The sequence below is a fragment of the Coenobita brevimanus genome, chromosome 94 (assembly GCF_032717465.1).
Source record: "Coenobita brevimanus isolate Jiangsu-jjx chromosome 94, ASM3271746v2, whole genome shotgun sequence".
In the NCBI taxonomy this organism is placed as follows: Eukaryota; Metazoa; Arthropoda; class Malacostraca; order Decapoda; family Coenobitidae; genus Coenobita; species Coenobita brevimanus.
The window spans coordinates 42,012,750-42,037,988 of NC_137047.1; the positions used below are offsets into that span (position 1 = coordinate 42,012,750).

Genomic DNA, 25,239 nt, shown 5'->3' on the forward strand with positions numbered 1-25,239 from the left:
TGTCAAAATTAAAAAGAAATTACGCACTGGCTTTTTCAATGCCTACCCCGCATCAGAGCTGGGCGAGGGAAGCGAACCTAGTGGCAGATTTCTGAAGCAGGATTTGGTGAAGTGTCTAATTGACAGACAAATTCAAAAATATGAAGCATGAAAACGTAAACAGTGACCATCTCCGCTACGCATCAGACATCTGTTACTTCGATGTGATGGTGAAAATTAATAATGCTTATCTAGTGTATGTAGTGCAGAAATGACAAGGCACTGATAGAAGAGTCTGACGTTGTCCTTACGGAAAAAATTCATATTGAACTCTTTACTGAAGAATTAGTTAAAAAATTATATTTCGTCTGAAAATTGTTTTATTTAGATGCTGTTTATGTAATTTTCTGTTATCAGTCTAAAATGTTAGAATGTAATGCATTTGGCGGATGAATATTCTATCTATCTATTGCCAGACGCCTCAATCCCGTTTGGGGTGGCCACAAACAATTCGCCTCCACGTCGCCCTGTCCCCCGCCATTTCACTGCCCTGCTCCCAACTCACACCCCCCTCTCTCATATACCTCTCCACCCCATCCCTCCATCTCATCCTCGGCCTCCCCCTCCCTCTTCCCCCCTCCATCTCACTCACATACACTCTCTTCGTCAGTCTCTCACCCTCCATCCTCTCCACATGGCCAAACCACCTCAGTGTGTTCCTCATAACGCTTCCTATCACATCCACATCCACACCACAACGTTCCTTTATATCCTCATTCGTCAGCCTGTCTCTCCATGTTTCCACTGCTCTCACTCTTGACTTGTGTCCTTCCAGCAACGTCCAAGCTTCACTTCCACATGTTAGAGTTGGTATCACAATACTGTTATGTAGTAACTTTTTCACTTCCATGCTCACTTCCCTGTTTCTTATCACTGCTTTCAAGGAACCAGCAACCTTTCAAGCACTTCACCCTCCAAACCTCCATCCTTACTCATCACACTACCCAAGTACTTAAACGTACTCACATTTTCCAATTCCTCACCATCCAACCTCGCTGTACATTCACTGACTTCACCTCTCTCAAAGACCATCATTTTACTCTTCCCTACATTCACCTTTAGATTCCTTTTCTTACACACTCTCCCAGACTCATCCACCAAGCCTTGCAGCTTCCCTTCGTCTTCACTCAACAACACAGTATCATCTGCAAACAACAGTGCAGGGATTTTCCAAACACTATCCTCTCTCACCAGGGCCACTCCAACATCCACTACCCTGCCTTGTACCTCTTTTATTACCCCATCCATGTACAGATTGAACAACCATGGAGACATGACACATCCCTGTTTCAACCCAACTTTAAAGAGAAAAATTTACTTAGTTCACCATCCACACGCACTGCAGCCTTAGCACCATCATACATACTCTTCACAGCATTCAACAACTTCCCATCTACTCCATATATTCTTAATACTTTCCACAATCCTTGTCTATTCACCCTGTCATATGCTTTCTCCAAATCCATGCAAGCCGCATACAACTTCTTTCCCTTCTCTAGAAACTTTTCCACTAAAGATCTAAGAATGAATATCTGATCTACACAACCTCTTCCCTTCCTAAATCCTCCCTGTTCTTCTCCAACTAATTCCTCTGTTCTTTCTTTAACTCTGTGAATAAGTATCCTACCATACACTTTTCCTATTATACTAAGAAGACAAATGCCCCTATGATTACCAAACACTTCTTTTTCCCCTTTTCCTTTGTACAAGGGAATAATTATACCTGACTTCCAATCCTCCGGGACCCTACCTTCCTGCCATGCCAATCTGCACATCTGCCACATCCATTCTACTACTATCTCTCCCCCATGCTTCAGCATTTCACCACACACTCCGTCATTTCCTGGGGCTTTCCCCAATTTAACTTTCTTCATTGCTTCTACAACTTCTATCCTACTGATGAATATTGCTCCATTTAAACAAAATGCTTTTAACTCTAGAAGAGGATAATCCGGTGTTTAACCCGCCCCATCCCGACCACTTTTCCACCATTGACTCCCCCCAGTCCGGACCATTTTTTGAAAAAAAAAAAAATGGCTCAAACCTCCGCTTTTGGTGAGAAACATCGAAAAATCATCGAGAAATCGCTCACCTGAGGTTTAAAATAATACAGGTAGCAGAACCTCCTCACTTTACTGTGTTTTCTATCAGGATGGCTCCAAAGAAAACGAGTTCTATGGGAGGGTAACCATTCCACACCACTCATAAACGGTATTTATTTATTTATTTGGTACGAATTTATATGTAGTACGAGAGAATATTGGTTTTCACACAGTAATATAGGCAATATAAGCATTGTTTCACTCACGATACACATCAACATACCTGACTTTTTTTGGCGACATTGCCTGATCATCATTTCTGACTGTTTCTTCCTGAAATGTTATGTAAAGCTTGTCCTCCACATTGTCATCGATTGGTGAATCACTCTGGTTATCGATTGGTGAATCACTCTGGTCCTGAATCTTGTACCGTGGCACGACATGTCTTTACTGGCCAGGTCACTGGTAACAGGTGCAGAGACAATGGCGTCTGGGAGGGGGGGAGGTCATGCTGGGTAAGGTATTGTCCCTGCCTGGCATCTTGTAGAGGAAGGTGTCCCGTGTATACGTACCAAAAATCACCAGCGAAAATTGAAAATTGTGCAAATTAGGGACCTTGCAATTGATTCGCGTTTATGTACAGTTATGGACATATCAAACAGAAACACCCCGTCCACCAGCGAGGTGGTGTAATGCTCTCAGCATCTGGTAACACTGATTTCTATGGAACTTCACCAGGTTTCGTTCAGTCACGAGGACGAACCGAACACGGCGATCATTGCCGTTGTGCTTAGTTATTGGTGATAAAACATGAGCACTGTTCCGTCAGAAAATATACTGTTGATAGCAAGTTTTTAAATATTATGTCACACAATACACCCTCAACATAATGGAAGTTATTATGAACTACACGGATTTCATGAGTGCTTTAGTTTCGAGTCATGAACCATGTAATAGTTAATAATTTTTCATATAAGTAATAGTTATCAGCTTCCCCACAACTATCAGTGAACAGAAAATTATCGTGAAGCCCATCCTCCCTACCTTGAACCTGACATTGGTAGACCTCTGAAATCGAAGCAAGTTCGCTACATACAGGAGATGGCTCCACAGGGTGCAACAGGGTGGGGGTGGGGGGCCTGGGAGACAGAAGGAGTGAGGTGGATGAGGAAGGGGACACTAGTGTTCGAACTGGGGGCTAGAGGAGAGAGGTGATGGGGTAGGGGAAGGTGGACTTTGGTAGACGACAGGAGCTACAGTGGGAGGGATAGATTACATGGTGATGACTGGGCGAAATCAGTGTTTCATGGAAATATGGAATGTTTTAGTCGGACCATGAACCGTTATGTTGGCGTTGCCAAATGTTGTTATTGACCGTTTTGGTTTGTAATAATTCACGACACACTTTCCACTGGGTGCCTCAGTAGGCCTACCCTTGTATTATGGGTATGGTGACTATTTGTTAATATGCAAATATATTACACGTCCCTACAGTTTGTCAACTGTTACAGATGTTGTCATAGTGATTGGGAATTACCCTTGTAGCTTATTACGTGGTATCATCATGGATGACGACTGATATCGCAAACAGAGTAGGGATAGACCTATGTAGATTTTTCCCTTATCACCGGTAAATATAAACAGTCTGACAGTAATGATGGTCCCTATAGCTCTCATTAATGTCTGTAAAGCACCAGTGTAAAATAAAGGTGGATTTACTTAACCCAGGTACTGTATAACTGTGTTACCGTTTTCTATATGCCATGTTTGGCTGTTGATTTTACAGATTTGCCAGTGGTTATTAAATATTTTGGTTCATATTGAGCAACTGTCGTACGCCATAAACATTCCTTCAAAGACCCTCGAGCCAACAACGGTGGAACAGGGTTGTAATGTCTGCAGTTATCCAGTCTGAGCACGTACATATTACATCAACTATGCCATTAGTTACAGAAATCGCTTGTATTAAGTGCAAACACACACTTCATCTGCATTGTGTTTTGTCATGCTAGGCAACCGAGTGGCGTTCGCACTGTATGAAACAGTCAGGATAAATATAAATACAAGACCATTGCCCAGTTCACGGAGAGCAACTACTGAGCCACATATCTCAGCGGTGTCCGAACATGGAGCTGTTGCCCTGGCTACGTAACTGTGTATATTGCAATCCACTAAAGAAAACAGGTGAACCACTGAAGTTGATGTATAAACATGTGATTTGCGGTTCATAGTGTTGCAGTCAAAACGGCCATGTCCCCTCCCCGTCAGTACCCATGTCTGAGTGCATGCAGATGTCGGGAAGAGGGAAGGGGGGGACAGTAAACTGGATACTGAGATTGTAAATCAGATTGTTTAACAGTTACACGTCCTTTTCATACCACATTTATTCTATCACTCTAGGGTTAACAGTACTCCGACATAAAAATCATATAATACAGCTGATAAGGCATCTCTCTAACCAACTATTAGCCTATCGCAGTATCACCACCTATTTTCTGGGACCCAGTCCATCCCCCCCCCCAACTTAATCACGTGTTGGTTTACACCGGTGCCATATTAACGAGAACCACAGGCACGAATCACCACTGTTAACTATTATTTATTGCAGCAAGAGAAAATTCCTCCCTCCCCCTACTCTGCTTTCGATATCACAGTCGTCATCCACGATGTTACTACGTAATCACAACAAGAATAGTTCCCAGTTGCTGTGACAACAGGTGTGACATCAGGCAAACATTCTAGGGACGTTTCATATCATAGTCATCATACACAAATAATGCGGGGTTTGTGTACTGTGCCACCCCATGGGGAGTAGATCGTCCTTTAGACAATATAACAAAACATGCTAGTAGACTGCGTAACGTGGCAAAGTTTGCATAACGTTTAACAGCCTGACCATCAAATTCCATAATCAACATTAAAGTATAGCTAATTTGGCACCATGTCACCAGCGTATCTTTTATCCATCTCATCTTGCTTTCCTGCCAGAGTCCACTCTCCCCTACCACATCACTCATCTCCTGTAGAGCTCCCCTTCCACCAGCCAGACCAGTGTTGCCCCCACCTCACCCACATCCCTCCTTCTGTCTCCCAAGGGCCCCACCCTGCCTCCTCCCGTGGCACCACCTAAAGAGGTCTACCAGTTTCAGGTTGACGGTCAGGGAGGAGGGGGTTCACGGTAATTTTGGGATTACTATGATAGGTGAGGGACTGCAGACTATGTCATAATGGTTTATGCTGACCGTCGGTAAATGTTATATGGCTCGTGATGTTTGTTGAAAGTTGCACTTACGAAACATGTGTTCCATGTGATTAAATTACGAATATTTATTGTGTGATAATATATTAGGGTACTAAATTCACAAAACATTCTTATATTCAGTACGGTATATTGTCAGGAAGGACATTGTTTATATATCATCAATAACTGAGCACAGTGGCAATGATCACTGCGTTCGGTTTGTCCTAGCGCCTGAACGAAACCTGGTGAAGTTCCATGCCAATCAGTGTTACCAGATGCGGAGAGCATTACACTACCTCGCTGGTGGACAGGGTGTTTCTGTTTGATATGTCCGCAACTGTACATCAACGGGATTGGCAGTGACAAAACGTATGGACGTTCATTCACGTCAACGGGACGCGGCGGGTTAAAGTTCCCACACATCACTTCTTGACTGAAATTGTTTTTTATACAACCCTACTTTCCCTAATGGAGAAGTCACTGCTTATACTGAAAGCAAGTTGTGTAGCAGCACAGGTGTGGGAGTGATGCTGTGGCTGGTGGTGTGTGGGCTGGTGGCGATGATGGCCAGCTGTGATGGTGACCGCCTGGTGGTCACCACTAAGCAAGGAAAGATCTCCGGCCTGAAGCAGACCTCCACAAAAGGCCGGCACTTCTATGCCTTCCAGTCCATCCCTTATGCCATGCCACCTGTTGGACGCCTGCGACTTAGGGTAAGAATATGTGTTTTCAGTTAAAATGACAACTTAGTTCAGCTTTCGAATTATTACAGTTTTTTTTATATACCGCATATACTTCAAAAGAAGAACATTTTTAGATATAATGCATGCAATTGTATATTACCTCATCATTATTACACCTGCGGGTGCTGTGTGTACACTTTAACTCAAACAGCTTTTATCCAGTTTTAGCAAACTTTGCTGACAATGTTGAAGGTCGGCCTAGGGGTAAACGTACTGTTTCTGAGAACAAGAGATGACGGAATTACGTGGCATAGTTAACTGACAAAAGTTTTGACCCACTTGAGACCAAACTTAGTAGAAAGATGAGGGTAAAACAAGAACAATAGAAGTCCATCCCGAGAGCAATCAGCTAAATGTCGAGGTCAAAGTGCAATGTCAACTCTTAACCCATGTGAGACCATTTTTATTCAACTTACACCAAATCTGGTGTAAGGGTGTAAGGTAGGACAAGGCTGACCGATACGACTCAAAAAAAAAAGAAAAAAAAGTCAAGGTCACTCTGCAGTTTTGATGTGATTTGGAGATCAGTCAGTCGGAGGTCAAGGTCACAGGGCAAGATCAGCATTGGACTTGTGTGTGTGTGTGTGTGTGTGTGTGTGTGTGTGTGTGTGTGTGTGTGTGTGTGTCTGTCTGTCTGTCTGTCTGTGTGTGTGTGTGTGTGTGTGTGTGTGTGTGTGTGTCTGTGTGTGTGTGTGTGTGTGTGTGTGTGTGTGTCAGGGAGAGAGAGAGAGAGTGTATGTGTGTTCTTACCTAATTGTTCTTACCTAATTGTATCTTTACAGGAATGAGTCAAGCTCGTACTGTCCCTTGTCTTAAACCATATTTATCGTACATATCCTTAAATTTGTGAATTGTTTTGGCACACACTATTTCATTCGGTAGTGCATTCCATTGATCAGTTGCTCTGTTTGGGAAACTGAATTTCCTTACGTCTTTATCACCTCTCTTCTTATGCAGTTTTTTGCAGTGTCCTCTTGCTGATGCTTCTCCATATGTTAAGTAATCATTTATGTCTATTTTCTCCTTTCCTGATATGCACTTATACAGCATTATCATGTCACCTCTTTTCCTTCTCTCCTGTAGTGTTGGTAGATTCAGTTTATTTAGTCTTTCTTCGTAGCTTAGGTCCCTTAAGCTTGGTATCCATCTTGTAGCGGCCCTTTGAACTTTTTCAATCTTGTCTATATGCTTTATGAGATGAGGACTCCAGACTATTGATGCATATTCCAGGGTTGGTCTAATGAATGATGTTATTATCCTTCTTAGCATGTCTTCATTTATGTATGTGAATGTTATTCTCATATTTGCAAGCAGTGTATACGTGTTCCGTACCTTCTCGCTGATGTGGTCAGCCGGAGATAGTCTGTTATTGATAATCACACCTAGGTCTTTCTCTCTTTCTGATGTGTATAGGGTTTTATTTCCTAACTTATAATCCCAATCAGGTCTTTTTCCACTTTTACCAAACTTGATTACATGACACTTGTCCACATTGAATTCCATTTGCCATGTACTACTCCATTCATGAAGTTTATTTAATTCTTCTTGTAGCTCCCTACAAGAGTCTGTGCTAGTAATTCTCCTTTGTATTTTTGCATCATCTGCAAACATATTCAGATAGCTCTCATTTCCAGTGTTACTGTTTATATCATTTATGTACACTAAAAACATGATTGGTGCCAGCACCGAACCCTGTGGTACTCCACTAGTCACTTCTTTCCATGATGAGTAGTTTCCTCTTAGTACTGTCCTCATTTCTCTTTTTATGAGAAAGTCTTGCATCCAACAAAACAGTTTGCCTCGAATTCCTCCTTGATGGTACAGCTTCCATAAAAGTCTTTGGTGTGGTACTGTGTCAAAAGCTTTCTTGAAATCTAAATAGATACTGTCCACCCATCCTTCCCTTTCCTGTATTGTGTTTTTTACTCTGTCGTAGTAGCTCAACAGATTAGTAACACATGATTTTCCTTTTCTGAAACCAAACTGTCTTTCTGTTATCATACTGTGTTCTTCTAGATGATTTACCCAAGCTTTTCTTATAAGTTTTTCTAATACCTTGCTTACAACACTGGTCAGTGATACTGGTCGGTAATTGAGAGGATTTTGTCTATTTCCTTTCTTGAATAAGGGGACTATATTTGTTTTTTTCCAAATATCAGGTAGTTTCCCTTGACTCAAGGATTTCTTGAAAATTAAAAATAATAGTTTACTTAACTCCTTTGCACATTCTCGTAACACCCAACATGAAATTTCATCAGGACCACTTGCTTTTCCTCTGTCTAATCTACTTAACTCCTCCTGTATTACTTTTTCTGCTATTTGTATATCTGGTAGTATGTGTGGACATGCGTGTTCCACATAGTCCCTCTCAAAATTTTTTTCTTCTGTAAAAACTAATTGGAAATTCTTATTTAGTGCTTCACAAATATCTTTCTCTTGTGTATAAGTGATTCCCTCGTCCGTAATGGATTGTATTATATCTTTTACTTAGGTTTTGCTTCTGATATAGCTGTAAAACAGCTTTGGTTGATCACTACTTTTATTTATTATATCCTCCTCAAACTGTTTTTGGGCTTCCCTCCTTATTCTTGTATAGTCGTTTCTTGCCTGTTTGTAATTATTATACGCCCTTTCACTATTGTGTCTTCTGTATCTATTCCACAACAAATATCTTCTTTCTTTTGATTTTCTACATTCTCTATTGAACCATTTTTGTATTTTCTTATCTGCTTCTTTGTGCTGTGGGATGTGCTTCTGGACTCTTATTTCATAAAATTCACAAAAATTTTTATATACAGCATTTAAATCTTGTCCTCTAAGCTCATTTTCCCAATCAACTTCTAAGAAATACTTCTTTAGGTCTTGATAATTTCCCTTTTTATAGTTTAGGCTCTTTTTGTAACTGTCATTGCTGTTTACTATGTCATATGCTATCCTGAAGTTATAATTTAGTACTGCATGATCGCTTTTGCCGAGTGGAGGGTGATATATTAAACTGTCAATGTCATTTTCTTGCCTAGTAAATATTAGATCTAGCACTGAAGGTACATCAAGTCCTCTTTTTCTGGTGGTTTTCCTCACATGTTGTGTTAGGAATAACCCTTGTACGAGATCCAGGAGCTTTTGGTCCCAACAGCTTTCTTGGCTATTCATATCTAGAGTATTCCAATTTCTATTTGTATTGAAGTCCCCAGTTAGTATAATTCTTTCCGATTTCTCTTCCATTTTATGTAGCAAGGATCTTATATTCTGAATTGTACTCTCTGCCAGGTCCTCATATTCGTCTCTTTCCCATGTGTTTGATCTGGGTGGCATATACAAATTGGCTACAATTACTTTACCTTCAGATGTGTCGATCTCTACTGCAATCAGTTCTACTTGTGATGGTATATCTAGGTTTATTTCCTTGACTTTTAGATTTTTCTTAGTTAATATTATAATTCCTCCTCCTTTTTTTAAATTTCTGTCTCTTCTCCATATATTGTATTCCTCTAAGTTTAGTATGTCATTGGATATCCTTGGTGTTAATTTTGTCTCAGTTAGGCATATTATTTGTGGTTCATTTTCTCTGACATAATCATTCATCTTCAGTAATTTAGATACCATTCCATCCACATTTGAGTACATCGTCTTTATCATCTTGTTTATATACTTGTCATGACATGGTTCTACTAACTTCCTCCTTTTTCTTCCATCCTGTTTGTGTACCACTTTCGTACCTGCAATCCTATTACTTTGTAAAAAAAATTTCTTCTTGTCCTCTTCTGATCTTCCCTCATTTTTTGTTTTTGCTTCCTCCCTTTTCTCTTTCAGTAATTCCAGTTTCTCTTGTGTTAGGCATCTTTTTATCCATACATTTTTGAATTGCTCTTTTTCCATAAGATTCTTTGCATTTTTTAGTATCTCTTCCACAGTGTTTACACTCTGGAAAGTCACCTTTAGAGGTCTTGTCTTGCTTTTCTCGCGTTTCCCTAACCTTTTGTGTTCCTCTATGTCTTTACTACAGATTTCCTCTGATACTTCTTTCAGTAAGCTCATTACATTTGCCATCTCCTTTTTGTCTCTAGTGATCTTGTTTTTAATTTGTTCCTCTTCTATACCAGTGATTACTATTGATTTATTTATTTCTACTGAATCTTTGACTAACTTTGGATTGTTTTGGATTATTCTTTTCACTTCCTTTTTAATGTTTTTTTCCTCCACCCTTGTTTCTAAGTCTTTCTTTACTTTCACCATTTCAGCATACGTGGTTTCTACATCATTTTTGTAGCTTTGCACAGCTTCATTCACCTGTGTTATCTTCTCAATATCACTGCTCTGGTCCATAAGACTGCTTGCTTGTCTAATTGTCTCTGTGTCATTTTTTAACTCTTCCATAACACTCTCGTGATTGACTACTGTACTTCCCATTTCACTCACTTTCTTCCTAAGCGTACTCAATTCCACTGTTAGTTCACTGATGGTTGTGTCTTTCTTATTGGCCTCCCTTCCCAGTTTTTCTATCTCTTCCTTTTGCAAGTGCATTTGCTTCTTTATTTCATCAATTTCATTTTTGAAAGCCATTTCTAGTTTGTGTACACGTTCAACCAGTCTATTGTGAGTCTCCACTTCAACCAGTTCTTGGTAGAAATCATCATTTTGCTTTTTACTTTTCTCCCTTTTCTTTTCCAAATTTGTTTTACTGAAGTATGGATCCATTTTGTAATACTAAATGAACAGAGTATGTACTTACAGAGTATGCACGCTTTCCCCGTGTTGCTGTAGTATAAACAAACCCAGCTGACTCAACGCATCGTGGTTCTTTGTTGTTTGAACCAGTCTTATTTAAACTTATTATTTCTTTACCTTTTAATAATGAAAAATCATTTAGTCTAACCTGGTACAGAGCTTGACTCATTCAAAGATACTAACTTAGGTAATTGCCACTGGCCGTGTTGTTTTGGTACGGAGCGCCGATGTCCGACGTCTGCATCTGATGACTCCCTGTGTGTGTGTGTGTGTGTGTGTGTGTGTGTGAGGGAGAGAGAGAGAGTGTATGTGTGTGTGTGTGTGTGTGTGTGTGTGTGTGTGTGTGTGTGTGTGTGTGTGTGTGTGTGTCTGGGAGAGAGAGAGAGTGTGTGTTTGTGTGTGTATGTGTGTGTGTGTGTGTGTGTGTGTGTGTGTGTGTGTGTGTGTGTGTGTGTGTGTGTGTGTGTGAACAAAATAGCTGACCCAGATTTGGTATGAATTACTGTATACCAAACTCTGTAGCTTAGGTTAAAGGTCAAGGTCAAGCTGTAGGATGTAGCTGTTTCTTGCAGGAAGATAGGAAGAGCAGTGTAAAATCTTCCCTTGTCCATTTTCTCCTGTATAAAGATTATTTTACTGTACGACAGGGAAGCGATCGTAAATATGAGTATCCGACAGCTAACTGTTATGGTCAGGAGCTGGAAAGAATGTTAGCAAAAAAATTCCCAGGATCTGTGCGTTATATATCTGTCCTAGGGGAAGTTCAAGAAAAAGTTGCAAGAAGAGATTGAAGTAACATGATGGTAGTGCAGATGTTAAGGGTAAGGCTTTGCAGGACCCCGTAGCTGCCGAGGCGTGGGAGGGAGTGCGGGATGGTGGGCCCCATCCTCCCATGTGCCCACAGTTTCCTCTTTTTGGAGATCCAGTATACACCGGGGAGGAGGACTGTCTCTACCTAAGCGTTTACACCCCTAAGGTAACTGTGGCAGGGTGGTTGTAACCTGAGAGAGAGAGAGAGAGAGAGAGAGAGAGAGAGACCTAAGCGTCTACACCCCTAAGGTAACTGTGGCAGGGTGGTTGTAACCTGAGAGAGAGAGAGAGAGAGAGAGAACCTAACGTTACCCCCAACAACCTAACATAGTTTAACGTAGCCTAATCTCAATAAAACGACCTATAAAACAAACAGCTTAACCTATCCCAACCCCAGCAAATTAATCTAACTTGTCCCAGACTTTGTTGGAAAGATAAAGCGTCGTGAGTAACTATTGTTGGTAAATTTTCAGCCTGGTGACGAGGATGCTGCCTTGCCTGTGATGGTGTACATATTTGGCGGTGCATTCAGACATGGGACCGCCTCGCACTACACTGGGGAGGTGCTTCTCAACCATGACGTGGTGCTGGTCATTGTACAGTACCGTATTGGTGCCTTGGGTTAGTCAACACCTGTTTTACTCTCTCTCTCTCTCTCTCTCTCTCTCTCTCTCTCTCTCTCTCTCTCTCTCTCTCTTATCCAGGAGTGTCGACGTAGGTTATGTTTGTTTTCTCTGTGTCAGATTAAGTTAGTCTATAAATAAATTAATCCGTCATATTAAATTAAGATAGGCTAAGAGAGAGTAAAAAATAAAATAAATAAAAAATGGGAGAATGAACGTCCTGGCACAACCAAATTTAGCGCGTCGTGCAGAAATGGCACACAGACCCAATCCTTCTTCTTCGACCTTTTTTGTTTTTGTTTTTTTAACCTTTTCTTGTTGTGCATTAGAATTTACTGGATGAAATGCAGTAACCTGTGTGAAACTGGCGTTTTATGAATTTGATCCTGCTGATGAGGGTTTATACATGTAAACTAAACTGCTTTAATGTGTTCACTGCTTTTATTATTACTACCGGTACGAATTTTGAACGCATGATTATCAACTGGTAAAAAAGGGGAAAGTTTTGAACTACCAAATGTTAGTTTCTCCCTTATTATTTATACAGTTTGCATCCTTATTTCAGACACAAATAGGGATGATAGAATCTGAATTTCCCGAAATTTTGCTTACTCTTGATACTACAGATTCGGCAACATGGAACGAGCTACGGTTATCTAGAGTATTAATAACTTTGCTCGGCATGGCCACCATAAATCTATTTCTGTTCCCACTCAGTTAACAGGGGTTCATGAAAGAATATTTGAAATATGTTCCGAAAGTGTGCCAAATGCCAATTCCTTAATAACTGTATCTAGAATTCATTGTGATATCGCTATTTTCAGATTTGTTAGTTTTCATGCAGCATACGTAAGTTTTATTACTAACAATTGCCGTAATGATAAAAAGTACTTAAAACTTCGTGCATGTCCATAGGTAATGCTGTTTATCTCTACCGATATAAAGTAACATTCCTTGGCCACGTGAATCAGTTGCCTGCCACTCATGTCAGGCGTGTTCAAACTGCGGTACAAACACTCAGTATTTAAACGCTGTCAATTACAGGGTGGTTGTCAACTGAAGACTCTATCATCCCTGGCAACTTTGGCCTGAAGGACCAGACGCTGGCCCTCCGCTGGGTCCAGGCCAACATACGCAGCTTCGGTGGAGACCCAACCAAAGTTACTTTGTTTGGCCACAGCTCGGGGGCAATGTGTATTCATGCCCACATCCTGTCTCCACACTCACGAGGTATGTCACACACATACACATACACATACTCTAGATATAAATAGCCAAGAAAGCTGTTGGGATCAAAAGCTCCTGGATCTCGTACAAGAGTTTTTCTTAACGCAACATGTGAGGGAAACCACCAGAAAAAGAGGACTTGATGTACCTTCAGTGCTAGATCTAATATTTACTAGGCAAGAAAATGATATTGACAGTTTAATATATCACCCTCCACTCGGCAAAAGCGATCATGCAATACTAAATTATAACTTCAGGATAGCATATGACATAGTAAACAGCAATGACAGTTACAAAAAGAGCCTAAACTATAAAAAGGGAAATTATCAAGACCTTAAGAAGTATTTCTTAGAAGTTGATTGGGAAAATGAGCTTAGAGGACAAGATTTAAATGCTGTATATAAAAAATTTTGTGAATTTTATGAAATAGGAGTCCAGAAGTACATCCCACAGCACAAAGAAGCAGATAAGAAAATACAGAAATGGTTCAATACAGAATGTAAAAAATCAAAAGAAAGAAGAGATTTGTTGTGGAATAGATACAGAAGACACAATAGTGAAAGGGCGTATAATAATTACAAACAGGCAAGAAACGACTATACAAGAATAAGGAGGGAAGCTCAAAAACAGTTTGAGGAGGATATAATAAATAAAAGTAGTGATCAACCAAAGCTGTTTTACAGCTATATTAGAAGCAAAGCCAAAGTAAAAGATATAATACAATCCATTACGGACGAGGGAATCACTTATACACAAGAGAAAGATATTTGTGAAGCACTAAATAAGAATTTCCAATTAGTTTTTACAGAAGAAAAAATTTTTGAGAGGGACTATGTGGAACACGCATGTCCACACATACTAACAGATATACAAATAGCAGAAAAAGTAATACAGGAGGAGTTAAGTAGATTAGACAGAGGAAAAGCAAGTGGTCCTGATGAAATTTCATGTTGGGTATTACGAGAATGTGCAAAGGAGTTAAGTAAACCATAATTTTTAATTTTCAAGAAATCCTTCAGTCAAGGTAAACTACCTGATATTTGGAAAAAAGCAAATATTGTCCCCTTATTCAAGAAAGGAAATAGACAAAATCCTCTCAACTACCGACCAGTATCACTGACCAGTGTTGTAAGCAAGGTATTAGAAAAACTTATAAGAAAAGCTTGGGTAAATAATCTAAAAGAATACAGTATGATAACAGAAAGACAGTTTGGTTTCAGAAAAGGAAAATCATGTGTTACTAATCTGTTGAGCTACTATGACAGAGTAACAAACACAATACAGGAAAGGGAAGGATGGGTGGACAGTATCTATTTAGATTTCAAGAAAGCTTTTGACACAGTACCACACCAAAGACTTTTATGGAAACTGTACCATCAAGGAGGAATTCGAGGCAAACTGTTTTGTTGGATGCAAGACTTTCTCATAAAAAGAGAAATGAAGACAGTACTAAGAGGAAACTACTCATCATGGAAAGAAGTGACTAGTGGAGTACCACAGGGTTCGGTGCTGGCACCAATCATGTTTTTAGTGTATATAAATGATATAAACAGTAACACTGGAAATGAGAGCTATCTGAATATGTTTGCAGATGATGCAAAAATACAAAGGAGAATTACTAACACAGACTCTTGTAAAAAGCTACAAGAAGAATTAAATAAACTTCATGAATGGAGTAGTACATGGCAAATGGAATTCAATGTGGACAAGTGTCATGTAATCAGGTTTGTTAAAAGTGGAAAAAGACCTGATTGGGATTATAAGTTAGGAAATAAAACCCTATGCACATCAGAAAGAGAGAAAGACCTAAGTGTGATTATCAATAACAGACTATCTCCGGCTGACCACATCAGCGAGAAGGTACGGAACATGTATACACTGCTTGCGAATATGAGAATAGCATTCACATACATAAATGAAGACATGCTAAGAAGGATAATAACATCATTCATTAGACCAACCCTGGAATATGCATCAGTAGTCTGGAGTCCTCATCTCAAAAAGCATATAGACAAGATTGAAAAAGTTCAAAGGGCCGCTACAAGATGGATACCAAGCTTAAGGGACCTAAGCTACGAAGAAAGACTAAATAAACTGGAACTACCAACACTACAGGAGAGAAGGAAAAGAGGTGACATAATAATGCTATATAAGTGCATATCAGGAAAGGAGAAAATAGACATAAATGATTACTTAACATATGGAGAAGCATCAGCAAGAGGGCACTGCAAAAAACTGCAGAAGAAGAGAGGTGACAAAGACGTAAGGAAATTCAGCTTCCCAAACAGAGCAATTGATCAATGGAATGCACTACCGAATGAAATAGTGTGTGCCAAAACAATTCACAAATTTAAGGATATGTACGATAAATATGGTTTAAGACAAGGGACAGTACGAGCTTGCCTCATTCCTGTAAAGATACAATTAGTTAAGAACAATTAGGTAAGAACACACACACACACACACACACACACACACACACACACACACGGAAAGAGAGAGAGAGAGAGAGAGAGAGAGAGAGAGAGAGAGAGAGAGAGAGAGAGAAGGAGCACTCAGGGAATGCAATACCTGAGCACGCCAACTCTTCTAAAGGCCGAATATTTGACTTTGCCCTGTCACCTTGACTTCTGACAGATTACTCTCAAAATCAGATTATTTCATTCTTGCCTCACCCTCAATGCCTCCACGAATTTGGGTTCAAATCACAGCAAAGCTCACTCGACGTTGCCCAGTGACCTAGATCTTTGATTTTTTCCTGTGCCTTTGACCTTCGACTTATTTTTAAATCGAATATCTTTTTCCGTGTTTTAGCCTGAACCCTTCCACAAAATGTAGTGTGCATCAGTTAAAAATTTTACCTTGACCTTGCTGTATGAGCTTGACTTTTGACCGACTGGAATAAAAACAGGTTTACCTCTTGGGCGACTTCCACGAAGTTTGGTCCACAATCAGGTCAAAATTTTTTTAGCTATTTTATTCATACACAGAAACACTTGTCCAGTTTTGACCTTGCCCTGCAACTTTTATCACTGACAGTTTGTTCTTAAAATGTAATCCCTTCTTTCTTGCATGACCCTTAACACTTTCAATAAATTTAGTACCCATGAGATAACAAATGATGGAGTTAACCTTGCTGTGTGAGCTTTGCATTGATCTTTTACTGTGAACTGGACCGTCGACTCTTTCTCATAATCTAATCCTTTCATCCAATATATTACCAATATGTCGGGAATCGAACCCGGGACTCTTACGTGAGAGCCAGGCAGCATACCACTACACCACGACCAGGTAAAAGTTATCTCATATTGTCCTAATCTTGTAACCAATGTCCCTCCGCCCCCACTGTGGGCCTGAAGAGGATGAGAATGCCCGAGGGGACGGGTAAACAGATAAGTCGCTCCATGACAGGATTGTGATTCCCACTGAATCACATGGAAGCAAAGCTTGGACCTTGTTGGAAGGGCACAATTCAATAATGAAAGCAGTATTTTTTTTTTCTTTTTTGAGAGGAGCATGTGGGTTACATGGAGAGACAGACACAAATAAGGAAGTGAAGGAGCGCTGTGGTGTGGGTGTGGATGTGATAGAAAGCATTAGGAGAAATACAGTGAGGAGATTTGGCCGTGTGGAGAGGATAGAGATGGAGAGACAAATTAGGAGAGTATGTGAATGAGGTGGAGTTGGGACGGGAGGGGGAAACCGAGGATGAGATAGAGGGGTAGAATAGAGAGGTATATAAAAGGGGGGGGATTGGGTTGGGGGAAGGGCAGTGAAATGGCAGCGGACAGGACGACAGGGAGGCGATATGTTTGTGGCCACCCCTTACTGGATTAAGGTGTGTGGCTATAGACTGATAGTAAAACATTAATTAAATCACAGAAACAAAATGAACATAATATTTTTTAAGAACAGTCTCCTCTCACCCTTGTTCTCCATCGGCGCATCTCACCTCCGTCAAGAAATTGGACGATAAACCGATCACAGGCTTCAAGGTTTCATAGGATTCAAGGCAAGATAGTAAACTTGGTTAGGGATGATTCGAACAGTCGGTAATACTTCCTGCACAGTGATGATTTCTTTCTCTGGTTTGGTTTTGCTATCTTCACATGATTTATACACATTACTAGAGTTATTTGCACTGTAGGGGTTACACATTGCATTCCATAACCCCTCCAATAAAGAGGGTTTTCCTTTGTTCCCTACAGTAATTTGACGGTAAATTAAGACGGATCTAGAGGCTTCAAGGGTTCAGAGGCTTCGAAGTAGGATGGTGAACTCGGCGAGGGGGAGCATCAAGTGGCCTATACTAACACCCTTACTGCTATTACTTCTTTCTATATATGTTGTTCTTTGCTACCTCCATAGGATATTTTGAACTGCATGGACTTTATAAAACGTTCATCAGCCCATAAACTATATAAATCCTTTGAAAACATTGATAAAGCCGTCAGGATGGTGAATTTGACAACAGTAGGTTTAAACAATTGACATTTATTCTTTCTCTGTTCTTATTTTTTTTCTTGCATTTTATTCATGATATCACTAGGGATACGAGACTTGTTTTTAGGACAATAGTGTGGCAACATGGAGCTAGTATTAGTAATTTATTATCATCATACATGCAATGGCTTCAGATCTTAGCTGACTTTGCATGAATATAAATTTTGGGTTTTCGGAAATCGGATTTTTGGACCTGAGAGATCGAACAGTAAAGTTACTGAGGAGGTGCAACTATTTCGGTCCAATATGAATCCACTCCAGGCTCACACCATATCAAAATTGTGTTTGCACAACTTATCCAAGTGGATAATGATGACACTGTGAAGAAACATGCATCATCATCATCATCACTGTAATAACTTTTTTCTCAGTCTAAGAGGCACCAATAATTTAATAGTTTTCCCTTATTGCAAGAGTCACAAAAAATTGTCATAACCTTTGATAGGCAAGTCGTACCTCTATTAACCACTCTCAGTCCTAACTAATTCACTATATTTATTAGCCAATAAAATTAAGTGACCCCACAATAAAACAGAGTGATACTTAGTGGGATCGATCTAGACGATGATGGACGACCAGCGAGTGTGTTTCGTGCTTTATAAGATCAAGTGAGCCAAGCGTCCAGGATGTGTTTTCCTTGCTCTCCGCACAGACAATTCAGAAGGGAAAAATGGCAGCAGATCCAAGCCGTCGGAGTTGTCACTTATCACTTTAATAATTTACCAAGTCAAAACTACATTTTATTATTTCATGAAATTAGAAATATAAACATAACTTCATGAACGTATTATAGTTTTATATGAGATTACTGCCAGTTTCAATATTGATATTGTTGGAGCTTTAGTCGTTCTCTTACTGGAAAGCTCCACGTCCACCTATGCTCATACGCGAATTTTAATGCATAGATTTTACCTCCAAGCACTATAATAATAATTTCACTCCATTTTATGCAAATTATAATTTTATTTCCAAGTATAACGTCAGAAGCAGTATCATTTTATTTTATGGTATTCATATGGGACCATTAACCTGCAAAGCAACTAGCTCTTGTGTTTAGAAACTAAATAGAACCATAATTTAGCGATTATATTTTCTGCTCCCACCTTAAGACAAATATATTTTAAGAGGTACGTATTTACCATCTCACACTGGACATCTTAATGGGGGAAAAGTTTCGACAACCATCATCACCATGATCATCATCATCATAATTCAAACTACATTTCCTCAGTAATCGTGAACTGGGAGTGATGAGAGCACAGGATTATAGGAAGAAATTCAGTGTAGAAGATTCGAAGTGAGAACAGGATACACCCACATTTCATCATCCCCAAAGCCCTCGCCAGCCACGCAAGTTAATATCTATTTCACAACAGTTCTAGTTAACAGGAGGTAATATAATATGGGAACCGATAGAAGAGTTTAACCACGTAGGTATAAAATGTTTCGATGATGCAAGTGTCAGTCTCAGTTGGATCATTTGCAGGTATGAAAGGAGAATGAGTGCGTATATAGCAAGGTGAGGGAAAGAGGTGGAGAGAAGGTAGGGAGGGTAGAAGAGAATGAAGGAAGGGAAGTGGAGTAAGCTGTTGGGATAAAGGAGAGGGAAGATAGGTGTGGTAAGAAGAGAAAAATCAAGACAGGGAGACGTGCTGCAGTGGGTCTAGGACAGAAGTCAGCAACCTTTAAAGCTAAAAGAGCCATTTATTTTAGTTTCATAAAAATGCAGTACTCTCAGAGCCACAATACAAAAACTTCTCAAAAGCCGAAATCTGCAGTACTTCTAAATCTAAACAAAACATTGCAGTGATATAGTTTGATCTACGTATAGTATAAATCTTTTCAAAGTTGAAATAAAAATCTAATGTTGCCCTGCATGTGCTGTATGATTCCTTCATTCTGAAAGAATAAATGATTATTTATTAAGCTCCTGGAGCCGCAAATGTGTCCTAAAAGAGCCGCTGATTGCCTACCTCTGGTCTAGGAGGTGTTTTTAACATTTTTTTAAGTTACTTATTTTGCATGTTACACCGTATTATTGTTTAGAATGTCGTAGCACTGTACAATATAGTTTGCAATAATTAAGTGAAATTCACGTGTCATGTGCACATACCAAACTGGTTAGGAATAGTTCTAGGGAGCCTCCTTAACTAACCACAATACGACCTATAACAATGTACACTTTCTACTCCAGGACTGTTTATCAGAGCAATTCTTCAGTCCGGCACACTGCTGAACTCCCATATGCTAACAAGATCTCAGAGGGAGTTGGCGTACTCCACTGGCAGGTTTCTGGGATGCCCACACACCCGGGGGATGAGGAACGACCGGGCCAGTCAGTCACTTCTCACTTGCCTGCAGAATATCGATGTGAAGAACCTTACCCTCTCTGAACTCAACTACTTGGTCAGTCTCTCTTTACTGCTGGTATTACAGTACATGGGGCATTGCTTCATCCTCTACCTGCGTTTCACTGACCTCTGCTCTTCTCTTTCCACTGCAGCAGCAGTTCTCACTAAATATCCCTGGTATATGTTAACTTATATCAGAAGTCTTTTATAGAGAACACGGGTCATCTCTGGAACTATCTTCATATACTGTATTTGTATTTCCCTTGGCCTATGGCCAATGTGTGCATCACGAAATAAAATGTCGTTGGTATTAGATTTTTTTTTTTTTTTTTTGCAGGTGATATGGAATTTTCATATTCTTTCTGAACCTTAAAACCAGTTATATGGCTAGTCGGAATCGCCTAGAGAAGAGTGATGGACTTGGTAGGTATCTATTACTCTCCATATGTAATGACAGTATGTGAAGAGTATTAAGATGCAAAGCCGTTAGCGATGATTGCTATCTAATACTTGTCAAAGAAGTAGAGGGACCTCCCCTATGTGTATCGATAGTACCAGCAGGAAACAAAATAATGACACTAAATTGCCAACATTCATGAAAGCATGTAAGATGGCCTCACAGATACAGTACCCAAACATGCTGCTGTGTTAATTGCCTTCAGGATTAACCCGCCCCATCCCGACCACTTTTCCACCACTGACTCCCCCCAATCCCGACCATTTTAGGAAATTTTTTTTTTTGGCTCAAACCTTCGCTTTTGGTGAGAAACATCGAAAATTCATAGAGAAATCGCTCACCTGAGGTTTAAATACTCATTACAGGTAGGAGAGCCTCCTTACCTTACTGGGTTTTCTATCAGGCTGGCACCAAAGAAAACGAGTTCTATGGGAGGATAACTATTTCACACCACTCATAAACGATATTTATTTATTTACTGTTACGAATTTATACGTAGTTCAAGAGTATATTGGTTTTCAAGCAGTAATATAGGCATTATAAGCATTGTTTCACTCACTAATACCTGACCTTTTTTTGCCACATTACCTGATCATCATTTCTAACTGTTTCTTCCTCTAATGCTATGTAAATTTGTCCTCCACATTGTCATTGATTGGGGAATCACTCTGGCCCTGAATTTCGTACAGTGGCATGACATGGCTATACTGGCCAGGTCACTGATAACAGGTGAATTGCTGAGACAATGGCATGCAGGGGGGGGGGAGGAGGTCATGCTGGGTAAGGCACTGTCTCTGCCTGGCCGTTGAGGAAGGTGTCACGTGTATACGCACCAAAAATGACTCGCGAAAATTGAAAATTGTGCAAATTAGGGACCTTGCATTTTTTTCGCGTTTATGTACGTCGATGGGATTGGCAGTGACAAAACGTGTGGACGTAAAAGAACGTCGACGGGACGCCGCGGGTTAATGAACATGCAAAAACGTGATCTCAAAATTTCCGTGTTTATAAACTTTGACATTTAACCCAAAAATATTCTTAAAATACCAAATAACTGGGGTATCTGAGACTATTTGCTTAATGAAACCAAAAAAAAAAAAAAATTTGAAGTGAACTGAATAAACAAAGGAATGGTGCCAAGTTGAAAAGCACTTGGAGGAAAGAAGGAACAACCAGAGAAAACACCACAGTAGCTCTCCAGATACTGTAACTAGAAATTTTGAGTATGAAATAATGACTAAAGATTTTATAAACACACACAAGGTAATCCTGAGTCAATAACAACGTTAACAAACACTTATCTCTATTTCACGCATTCTCTACATGTGCTTTACATATCACACAACGTACCCCACTACATCGCAGGAGTTGACGTCAGCAAGGGCACGCGGCCAGAAAATTTTGCCCTCGCTACCTAGTGACGGACCTATTGAGAGGAGGTATGACGCGGGCTCCGCCAGTGTAGTTTGGGGGACTGGGATGGGATGGGGCATGGATCTGTGCTAGAGGGTAGGGAATTGCGGTTCCCAGACTGCTACTTCTGCCCAATAGAGAGGGGCCCAAACCCGGGAGCAACACTCCAGGAGGCTGCCCTGTCAGTGGGTGTATAATGGCGGGGCAGTTACAGAGACAAGGCGCACTTGGAGGGTTTCCCTGTAGCTGTCCTGGCAGGGTGTCTCTAGGCCACTGCCACAGCCACTGGTAACGGCTGCTGGGCTGTGGGTCCCAGGTCCCAATCCTGGACTAGGGACTGTGCAGGTGGGTGGGGCCTGTGGTCTGTCTCTCCCTCTATTTAAACTTAATGGCATGGCAAAAAATGGAAAAAGCTAATGCCTGACGATGCTAAATGAGCCAAGGGGATCAGAGTGGCATCATGGAACTGGGGTAGTTTGAAGGGCAGAGCAAGAGAAGTGGTCGAAGCAATGAGTAAGATGTGGGTGGATGTTGGCTGTGTACAGGAGGATCAGCCAGAGTGATTGCTGGGAGGGATAGTTGGTACAAGATACTGTATTTTGGCAGGGAAGGGCAAATAGATATAATGTTGTGGGTGTGCTGGTTTAGGAGTGATGTCATCAAAGCAGGCACAGAATCTTCAGTTCATGAGAAAATAGCTGATAGTGGCACACCAGCCTATGGAAGCTTTCCACGGGGACGGGTTTCTGTGCCACATACTGCAGGCCAAAATATCCAGCCCAACAAGCCCTATAATCACCTACATCCAGCACGAACTATCCTGCATCTAATGTTTATGTCTAACATCGGAGGTAGCCTTGACACAGATATTCTTCAGTGTTTGAAAGGCAGGTCAGAGGCCATTTGCATGGAAGTGACTCTCCTGCCTTCTCAGCAATTTATCCAACATATCCCTTCTTGTCCCTTCTCCTCCGGCAGTTGAATACCAACTCTAGTGGTAAAGACCTGGCTGCTGGAACCAGGATCTAGCATATATAAGACGAAAGCTTGGTACTCCAGCTTTCTTTATCCTAGCGAGATTATATTTCAAATAAATAAGTAAACAGGTACTTAAATACGGTAAATATAATATCTGTCTATCTATCTATCTATATCCATCTATCTATCTATCTAACTATATCCATCTGTCTATCTATCTATCATCTCCCTCTCTCTCTCTCTCTCTCTCTCTCTCTCTCTCTCTCTCTCTCTCTCTCTATTGTTACATAGCCTATGATTTCATCATCCTTTGCATAATTCTAACGTACAGTATGCTGCATGTTTGATCACGATTCGCCTCGTGGCTTCCATAGTGACCAGGCTTGCGTGTTCTACCTCACTCCCCCCTTCTCCCCCTTATAGTAGAGTAAGTCGTTCTTTCTGTTGTTCAGAGCAGGAGTGTCAACTCTTTGTCCCCTCTGGTTTCCTTTGCGCGTCCGTCTTACAAGTTGTATCAAGCTCTGCTGGCCCCTATATAATGAGCTCAGTCTCTGCATTAATTGCCACTTAGATCTACTCCTCATTTTGTTCACATCTTTGTCCTCCCCTGTACTGTATAGTGTATTATTATTTTTGTGAGTGCTCAGGAAGTCTCCAGCCATCTAGCTGCTGTATAATTTGAGTATAAGTGTTGTTACCAGTTTTCTTGTAATGTATGGCCTAAGGGGTTGGTTCGTAGGCCTGGTGTTTTTTTTTTTTGTGATTCATGTGGTGTTTTTGATGTCAGCCATTATTAATAATATTTTGTATCTGTAATAATATATCTTGCTTTAACTGAGCATTATCCGGTTTTCTCATTTATCAGGGCTGACTTAGATAAATTTGCTCTTCCTAAATTCATGTTAATAGAGGCTATTGCAGTTAACCATATATGTAACCTGTTTTGCCATTACATTATCCTTATGAGTCATGAATGTTTAGTTGTTAGTTTGAGCATTAGACTTTAACTTGTAATTTTACCTAGCTCTTTTGTTTTGAACCTGGAACTTTGCGGGACAGTAGTGATTTTAGTATTCTCACATGAAGTGTTCATTATCTCTCTCTGTTCCGTAACATATTATATATATATATATATATATATATATATATATATATATATATATATATATATGTGTGTGTGTGTGTGTGTGTGTGTGTCTTTATTTATTAATTTATATAATATAGGTACATATATATATTTATACAATTAATATCCTAGGTGTTACTCTAAACCCAAACCTAAGCTGGACAACTTATGTTAAATCCCTTGCTAAAAATGCCCCCCCCCAAAATTGGAACTTTTGTACAGAGTTCGTGAGTTCTTCACTGACGAGCAGATGGCCACCATATACAAAAGTCATGTGCGTTCTCAGATCGAATACTGTTCACCACTGTGGAGTGGATGTGGAGCGGTTGCATTGAAGCAGTTGGACAAAATTCAAAATAAAGCCTTTAGATTAATGAATAATCCTGCCATCACGCAAGACCTTCCTTCATTATTAGTACGTAGAGCTGTTGCTTCTTTAGCATTATTTTATAGATATTTTTACCGCAAGTGTTCTAACGAACTGGCTTCAATTGTGCCTCCCCTTCACATTTTCTCCTGAAATACTCGGGCAGCTGGGAGCGCCCTTGAACTCACACTCTTTAACCCACAATGCAGAACCTCTGCTTATCAAAATTCATTTATCCCCAGAACTACTACTCCCTGGAATTCACTTCCTGGGAGTTGCATCCCACAAACATTTAATCCACTTCAATTCAAATCCAGTTGTTATAAATATTTTATGAATGGAGGATGCCTTTAGGCACATGGACTCATTTTTTTTCCCTTTGTTTTTCCTTCCTCCATTCATTATCTATTAAGAAAATATTAAATATATATTATAGATAGATAGATATAGATAGGTGTGTGTGTGTGTGTGTGTGTGTGTGTGTGTGTGTGTGTGTGTGTGTGATAATTGTGGCTGGGTTCAGCTGGTAATTGGTTAATACCGGCCTCTTCACCTATACTTCAATTTTTGTTTGCACAAATTCAAATTATT

At 40.2% G+C, this 25,239-nt stretch overlaps 1 protein-coding gene across 1 annotated transcript in view; it reads left to right on the top strand.

Annotated features, from left to right (window-relative positions):
* The first annotated feature begins 5,849 nt into the window (after positions 1–5,849).
* Positions 5,850–25,239, top strand: part of LOC145412897 (carboxylic ester hydrolase-like) — a 52,637-nt gene continuing 33,247 nt past the window's right edge. Inside the window, exons 1-5 of the mRNA XM_080282694.1 lie at positions 5,850–6,035; positions 11,629–11,769; positions 12,077–12,224; positions 13,271–13,456; positions 20,151–20,362. Of these exons, the coding sequence (XP_080138820.1) occupies positions 5,850–6,035; positions 11,629–11,769; positions 12,077–12,224; positions 13,271–13,456; positions 20,151–20,362 (873 nt within the window). The remainder of the gene's footprint in view (positions 6,036–11,628; positions 11,770–12,076; positions 12,225–13,270; positions 13,457–20,150; positions 20,363–25,239) is intronic.